The sequence below is a fragment of the Ranitomeya imitator genome, chromosome 4 (assembly GCF_032444005.1).
Source record: "Ranitomeya imitator isolate aRanImi1 chromosome 4, aRanImi1.pri, whole genome shotgun sequence".
NCBI classification, from domain to species: domain Eukaryota; kingdom Metazoa; phylum Chordata; class Amphibia; order Anura; family Dendrobatidae; genus Ranitomeya; species Ranitomeya imitator.
The window spans coordinates 716,532,918-716,541,843 of NC_091285.1; the positions used below are offsets into that span (position 1 = coordinate 716,532,918).

Sequence of the window (8,926 nt, forward strand, 5' to 3'; positions counted from 1 at the left end):
CGATGAGCAAGAAGAGGGGTACGGTGAGAAGCAAAGTAGTAAGGCATTTGACCAAATGGGTTTTGGTACAGTGAGCAAGCAAAAGGAGACAGTAAGTGAGCAGAGACGTGCAATGAGTAAATGGTGAGCAAACAGAGGGGTGCGATAGTCAAGCAAATGGGTATGGTGAATGAGGAGAGGAGTGCAAAGAACAAGCAAAAGACTATGGTGAGTGAGCAGAGAGGCTTGGTGAACTGGCAGAGGAAAGCATAGCGTGAGCAGAGAGCGATGGGGAGTGAGCTCAGGGGTGCATAGACCAAGCTGAGAGGTGCAGTAAGTGAACAGTGGGGGACAGTGTGCAAGTAAATCAGTATAGTGAATGATCAGAGGGAAATGGTGAGCGAGCTTTGGGTGGTGGTGAGCGAGCAGTGGTGGTAGGTGAGTGCAATAGAAATAGAAAATCAGAAAACTGTTAGTAAGTAGTGGGTGAAGGAGACTGGGATGAGCAGTACGCTAAGTGAGCAGAAAGATGCAAAGAGTGAGCACACATAGGAATTTAGGGAGAGTGGTATGGTGAGCAAGCAGTGTGCAGTGAGAGAACATATGTGTATATTTAGCAATCATGTAGTGTAGTGAATGAGAAGAGGGGAATGATTGAGAATTGAGAAGAGCAGCACAGTGAGTGAGCAGTCTGGTGTGGTGAGCGAGCAGAGGGGCAGGTTGAGTGAGCAAGCAAATTGGTGCTGTGATTAAGTAGAGGAGTGCGGTGAGAGAAGAGCAGTATGGTGAGTGAGCGGAAGTGTATGGTGAGCGAGCTGAGTGGTGTGATGAGTGAACATAGGGGCATGGTGAGCGAGCTGAGGTCTACGGTGGGTGAAAAGGGGAGTATGTTGTGTGAGCAGAGATGTATGAGCATAGGGAGACAGTGAATAAGCAGAGGGGTATAGTAAGAGAACAAAGGAGTGCAGTAAGTTAACGTTGGGGAACGGTGTGCAAGCAAATTAGTATAGTGAGTAATCAAAGGGGTACGGTGAGCGAGCTGAACAGGATAATGAGCGAGATTTGAGGGCGGTGAGTGATCAGAGGGGTACGGTGAGCGAGCTGAACAGGATAATGAGCGAGATTTGAGGGTGGTGAGTGATCAGAGGGGTACGGTGAGCGAGCTGAACAGGATAATGAGCGAGATTTGAGGGTGGTGAGTGATCAGAGGGGTACGGTGAGCGAGCTGAACAGGATAATGAGCGAGATTTGAGGGTGGTGAGTGATCAGAGGGGTACGGTGAGCGAGCTGAACAGGATAATGAGCGAGATTTGAGGGTGGTGAGTGATCAGAGGGGTACGGTGAGCGAGCTGAACAGGATAATGAGCGAGATTTGAGGGTGGTGAGTGATCAGAGGGGTACGGTGAGCGAGCTGAACAGGATAATGAGCGAGATTTGAGGGTGGTGAGTGATCAGAGGGGTACGGTGAGCGAGCTGAACAGGATAATGAGCGAGATTTGAGGGTGGTGAGTGATCAGAGGGGTACGGTGAGCGAGCTGAACAGGATAATGAGCGAGATTTGAGGGTGGTGAGTGATCAGAGGGGTACGGTGAGCGAGCTGAACAGGATAATGAGCGAGATTTGAGGGTGGTGAGTGATCAGAGGGGTACGGTGAGCGAGCTGAACAGGATAATGAGCGAGATTTGAGGGTGGTGAGTGATCAGAGGGGTACGGTGAGCGAGCTGAACAGGATAATGAGCGAGATTTGAGGGTGGTGAGTGATCAGAGGGGTACGGTGAGCGAGCTGAACAGGATAATGAGCGAGATTTGAGGGTGGTGAGTGATCAGAGGGGTACGGTGAGCGAGCTGAATAGGATAATGAGCGAGATTTGGGGGTCGAGATCTTCCAGCAGGGTGAGCTGATTGATCAGAGGAGAATGGTGAGCGAGCAGAGGGGGATGAAGAGTAAGCGGATGAGGATGGTGCGTGCTCAGAGGGGTGCAGTGAGCTAGCAGCTTTGTGCAGTGATGGAGAAGGTGTTGCTGAGCAGAGGTCTACATACCTGAATGTCTGTGAAGTAAGGGGGTGTGAGGGGTACACAGGAGCTGGGAATATACAGGCAATGGCAATATAATAAGGCTCTGCGGCCATTATAGGGTTAATGACCTGGCATTATGTCCTGTAGTATCTTTGTCTCTGGAACGTATAATTAGGGGGGAGCTGGGACGTCCGCCAGACCCTCTTCCTCTTCATCTAGGAGGAGTGAATGTTTTGCAGATGTCTCTAGTATGTAATGATGTGGCCTCCCAGGGTCTGTGTATGGGGCCGCACCCAAAATATGTGACCCCAGGACTGCAATTATATTTGTACTATGTGGTTTGACCACTAGGGGTCACACTTCTGCCACACTGCAATGGAATCTGCAAGCTATGCGCTTTGCATGAGGATTTGGCCACCAGGGGGCGATAGACTATATCAGTATCCATAGGTCATTCCAAGGTAAAGTCACCAGGGGGCGCTCTCCCATTGTATTCTATGGAGGGAACCTCATTCTGGCCACTAGGGGACGCTGTTTAGCATCATAGAACAGCAAGTACCTGCAGGAGGCTATAATCTAATAAAGGATGGCCAACCCCTTCCTGTACCAGACCTCCTCTCTAGTGTCTGTCCCTCATCTTACCAAGGATTTAACGTGACCTCGAAGTTCAGTTTCTTACACATTTGGCAGTATCGCACAGTCTGAGCAGAGAAACGGAAGTTGTCGATCGGCGTCCAGTCTTCCATCGGCCTCTTCTGCACTCCGACTCCCAAGGAATGAAGGATCTTCACCAGGAATCTGGGAGAGACGGCAGGATGTCGGTGAGAGGAGGCGGGTGTGGTGTGGGCATCTTGGTGCCCGCCACTTACCTGTGCACAGATGGCTCTCCGATGGTCACGCTCTGGGGACGCCGTGGTTGCCCATTCTCCATCGGCAGCGCCATGCCCTGGCACAGAAGGTGGTAGGATCTCAGTTTACACATGTACTGCTCCATGTTGCTTCTACACTCATTGTCCATTAGAAAGTCGATGCCAAGCACTGTGCCGGTCTCGTCTGCCACCATCAGGAGGGATTTGATATGGCGCACATCAGAGGGCTCTAGCCAGATGCAGAAAACTGAGATGTGAGGGTTTGACATACCGAGCAAGTTGCACCACATCTATCAATTGGATGCGCCAATATCACAACCTGCATTGGCGTCTCTGGTGCCTGTGTTGTCCTCAGTCTCCTTGGTCAGGTTGATGAGGCTGATGTACTTCTTCAGGTCTTGGGCGTCCTCCACATAGAAGCGACCTCGGATCTGCAATTCGGTGTTTCGGGGCTGGAAGGCGATGCTGTTGTTATACAGGACATGGAGGAACCAGCAGGTGCCACCATAGGGCAGCTCCTTGATCTTCACCTCAAGCTGGGGGTGACTTCCCAGGCGGTCCAGTCTGCCATCATATTTCTTCATGTATTGCCGGCACCAGCTGAACAGCTCTGAATATTCCACTATGGGGTCACGGTAACTGGAGACAAAGTCCATCGCTGGCCTGGAAAGAAGGTCAGAGGTTTCTGCAATGGCCATGAGTCATCAGACTTACAGACAATCTGTGGGAAGGGACTGATGAACTGGAGACTTGAGCAATGGTTACCGGACACCAGAGACCGGAGCACTGATCACCGGACACCAGAGACCGGAGCACTGATCACCGGACACCAGAGACCGGAGCACTGATCACCGGACACCAGAGACCGGAGCACTGATCACCGGACACCAGAGAGCGGAGCACTGATCACCGGACACCAGAGAGCGGAGCACTGATCACCGGACACCAGAGACCGGAGCACTGATCACCGGACACCAGAGAGCGGAGCACTGATCACCGGACACCAGAGACCGGAGCACTGATCACCGGACACCAGAGAGCGGGGCACTGATCACCGGACACCAGAGACCTGGGCACTGATCACCGGACACCAGAGACCGGAGCACTGATCACCGGACACCAGAGACCGGGGCACTGATCACCGGACACCAGAGACCGGAGCACTGATCACCGGACACCAGAGACCGGAGCACTGATCACCGGACACCAGAGACCGGAGCACTGATCACCGGACACCAGAGACCGGAGCACTGATCACCGGACACCAGAGACCGGGGCACTGATCACCGGACACCAGAGACCGGGGCACTGATCACCGGACACCAGAGAGCGGAGCACTGATCACCGGACACCAGAGACCGGAGCACTGATCACCGGACACCAGAGACCGGGGCACTGATCACCGGACACCAGAGAGCGGAGCACTGATCACCGGACACCAGAGAGCGGAGCACTGATCACCGGACACCAGAGACCGGAGCACTGATCACCGGACACCAGAGACCGGAGCACTGATCACCGGACACCAGAGAGCGGAGCACTGATCACCGGACACCAGAGACCGGAGCACTGATCACCGGACACCAGAGAGCGGAGCACTGATCACCGGACACCAGAGAGTGGGGCACTGATCACCGGACACCAGAGACCGGAGCACTGATCACCGGACACCAGAGAGCGGAGCACTGATCACCGGACACCAGAGACCGGAGCACTGATCACCGGACACCAGAGAGCGGAGCACTGATCACCGGACACCAGAGAGTGGGGCACTGATCACCGGACACCAGAGACCGGAGCACTGATCACCGGACACCAGAGAGCGGAGCACTGATCACCGGACACCAGAGAGCGGAGCACTGATCACCGGACACCAGAGACCGGAGCACTGATCACCGGACACCAGAGACCGGAGCACTGATCACCGGACACCAGAGAGCGGAGCACTGATCACCGGACACCAGAGAGTGGGGCACTGATCACCGGACACCAGAGACCGGAGCACTGATCACCGGACACCAGAGAGCGGAGCACTGATCACCGGACACCAGAGACCGGAGCACTGATCACCGGACACCAGAGACCGGAGCACTGATCACCGGACACCAGAGACCGGAGCACTGATCACCGGACACCAGAGACCGGAGCACTGATCACCGGACACCAGAGACCTGAGCACTGATCACCGGACACCAGAGACCGGAGCACTGATCACCGGACACCAGAGACCGGAGCACTGATCACCGGACACCAGAGAGCGGGGCACTGATCACCGGACACCAGAGACCGGAGCACTGATCACCGGACACCAGAGACCGGAGCACTGATCACCGGACACCAGAGACCGGAGCACTGATCACCGGACACCAGAGAGCGGGGCACTGATCACCGGACACCAGAGAGCGGAGCACTGATCACCGGACACCAGAGACCGGAGCACTGATCACCGGACACCAGAGAGCGGAGCACTGATCACCGGACACCAGAGAGCGGAGCACTGATCACCGGACACCAGAGACCGGAGCACTGATCACCGGACACCAGAGACCGGAGCACTGATCACAGGACACCAGAGACCGGAGCACTGATCACCGGACACCAGAGAGCGGGGCACTGATCACCGGACACCAGAGAGCGGAGCACTGATCACCGGACACCAGAGACCGGAGCACTGATCACCGGACACCAGACAGCGGAGCACTGATCACCGGACACCAGAGACCGGAGCACTGATCACCGGACACCAGAGACCGGGGCACTGATCACCGGACACCAGAGAGCGGGGCACTGATCACCGGACACCAGAGAGCGGAGCACTGATCACCGGACACCAGAGACCGGAGCACTGATCACCGGACACCAGACAGCGGAGCACTGATCACCGGACACCAGAGACCGGAGCACTGATCAATGGACACCAGAGACCGGAGCACTGATCACCGGACACCAGAGAGCGGAGCACTGATCACCGGACACCAGAGACCGGAGCACTGATCACCGGACACCAGAGACCGGAGCACTGATCACAGGACACCAGAGACCGGAGCACTGATCACCGGACACCAGAGACCGGGGCACTGATCACCGGACACCAGAGACCGGAGCACTGATCACCGGACACCAGAGACCGGAGCACTGATCACCGGACACCAGAGACCGGAGCACTGATCACCGGACACCAGAGACCTGGGCACTGATCACCGGACACCAGAGACCGGAGCACTGATCACCGGACACCAGAGAGTGGGGCACTGATCACCGGACACCAGAGACCGGAGCACTGATCACCGGACACCAGAGACTGGAGCACTGATCACCGGACACCAGAGACCGGAGCACTGATCACCGGACACCAGAGACCGGGGCACTGATCACCGGACACCAGAGAGCGGGGCACTGATCACCGGACACCAGAGAGCGGAGCACTGATCACCGGACACCAGAGACCGGAGCACTGATCACCGGACACCAGACAGCGGAGCACTGATCACCGGACACCAGAGACCGGAGCACTGATCAATGGACACCAGAGACCGGAGCACTGATCACCGGACACCAGAGACCGGAGCACTGATCACCGGACACCAGAGACCGGAGCACTGATCACCGGACACCAGAGACCGGAGCACTGATCACCGGACACCAGAGAGTGGGGCACTGATCACCGGACACCAGAGACCGGAGCACTGATCACCGGACACCAGAGACCGGAGCACTGATCACCGGACACCAGAGACCGGAGCACTGATCACCGGACACCAGAGACCGGAGCACTGATCACCGGACACCAGAGAGCGGAGCACTGATCACCGGACACCAGAGACCGGAGCACTGATCACCGGACACCAGAGACCGGAGCACTGATCACCGGACACCAGAGAGTGGGGCACTGATCACCGGACACCAGAGACCGGAGCACTGATCACCGGACACCAGAGAGCGGGGCACTGATCACCGGACACCAGAGAGCGGAGCACTGATCACCGGACACCAGAGACCGGGGCACTGATCACCGGACACCAGAGACCGGAGCACTGATCACCAGACACGAGATCGGAGCACTGATCACCAGACACCAGAGAACGGAGCACTGATCACCGGACACCAGAGACCGGAGCACTGATCACCGGACACCAGAGAGCGGAGCACTGATCACCGGACACCAGAGAGCGGAGCACTGATCACCGGACACCAGAGAGCGGAGCACTGATCACCGGACACCAGAGAGCGGAGCACTGATCACCGGACACCAGAGACCGGAGCACTGATCACCGGACACCAGAGACCGGAGCACTGATCACCGGACACCAGAGACCGGAGCACTGATCACCGGACACCAGAGACCGGAGCACTGATCACCGGACACCAGAGACCGGAGCACTGATCACCGGACACCAGAGACCGGGGCACTGATCACCGGACACCAGAGACCGGAGCACTGATCAATGGACACCAGAGAGCGGGGCACTGATCACCGGACACCAGAGACCGGAGCACTGATCACCGGACACCAGAGACCTGAGCACTGATCACCGGACACCAGAGACCGGGGCACTGATCACCGGACACCAGAGACCGGAGCACTGATCACCGGACACCAGAGAGCGGAGCACTGATCACCGGACACCAGAGAGCGGAGCACTGATCACCGGACACCAGAGACCGGAGCACTGATCACCGGACACCAGAGACCGGAGCACTGATCAATGGACACCAGAGAGCGGGGCACTGATCACCGGACACCAGAGAGCGGAGCACTGATCATCGGACACCAGAGACCGGAGCACTGATCAATGGACACCAGAGAGCGGAGCACTGATCACCGGACACCAGAGACCGGAGCACTGATCAATGGACACCAGAGAGCGGGGCACTGATCACCGGACACCAGAGAGCGGGGCACTGATCACCGGACACCAGAGACCGGAGCACTGATCACCGGACACCAGAGACCGGAGCACTGATCACCGGACACCAGAGACCGGAGCACTGATCACCGGACACCAGAGACCGGAGCACTGATCACCGGACACCAGAGACCGGAGCACTGATCACCGGACACCAGAGACCGGAGCACTGATCACCGGACACCAGAGACCGGAGCACTGATCACCGGACACCAGAGACCGGAGCACTGATCACCGGACACCAGAGACCGGAGCACTGATCACCGGACACCAGAGAGTGGGGCACTGATCACCGGACACCAGAGACCGGAGCACTGATCACCGGACACCAGAGAGCGGGGCACTGATCACCGGACACCAGAGAGCGGAGCACTGATCACCGGACACCAGAGACCGGGGCACTGATCACCGGACACCAGAGACCGGAGCACTGATCACCAGACACGAGATCGGAGCACTGATCACCAGACACCAGAGAACGGAGCACTGATCACCGGACAGCAGAGAGCGGAGCACTGATCACCGGACACCAGAGAGCGGAGCACTGATCACCGGACACCAGAGAGCGGAGCACTGATCACCGGACACCAGAGACCGGAGCACTGATCACCGGACACCAGAGAGCGGAGCACTGATCACCGGACACCAGAGACCGGAGCACTGATCACCGGACACCAGAGACCGGAGCACTGATCACCGGACACCAGAGAGCGGAGCACTGATCACCGGACACCAGAGACCGGAGCACTGATCAATGGACACCAGAGAGCGGGGCACTGATCACCGGACACCAGAGACCGGAGCAGTGATCACCGGACACCAGAGACGTGAGCACTGATCACCGGACAACAGAGACCGGGGCACTGATCACCGGACACCAGAGACCGGAGCACTGATCACCGGACACCAGAGAGCGGAGCACTGATCACCGGACACCAGAGAGCGGAGCACTGATCACCGGACACCAGAGACCGGAGCACTGATCACCGGACACCAGAGACCGGAGCACTGATCACCGGACACCAGAGACCTGGGCACTGATCACCGGACACCAGAGACCGGAGCACTGATCACCGGACACCAGAGAGCGGAGCACTGATCACAGGACACCAGAGAGCGGGGCACTGATCACCGGACACCAGAGAGCGGAGCAC

The 8,926-nt window shown here is 57.5% G+C and overlaps 1 protein-coding gene across 1 annotated transcript; it reads right to left on the reverse strand.

The window, feature by feature from the left end:
• Positions 1-2,634: 2,634 nt before the first annotated feature.
• ZMYND15 (zinc finger MYND-type containing 15) lies at positions 2,635-3,521 on the reverse strand. The gene is given in 3 exon segments (XM_069762725.1): positions 2,635-2,794; positions 2,866-3,094; positions 3,182-3,521. Coding segments are annotated over 3 exon segments (729 nt in total).
• Between the last annotated feature and the right edge of the window lie 5,405 nt (positions 3,522-8,926).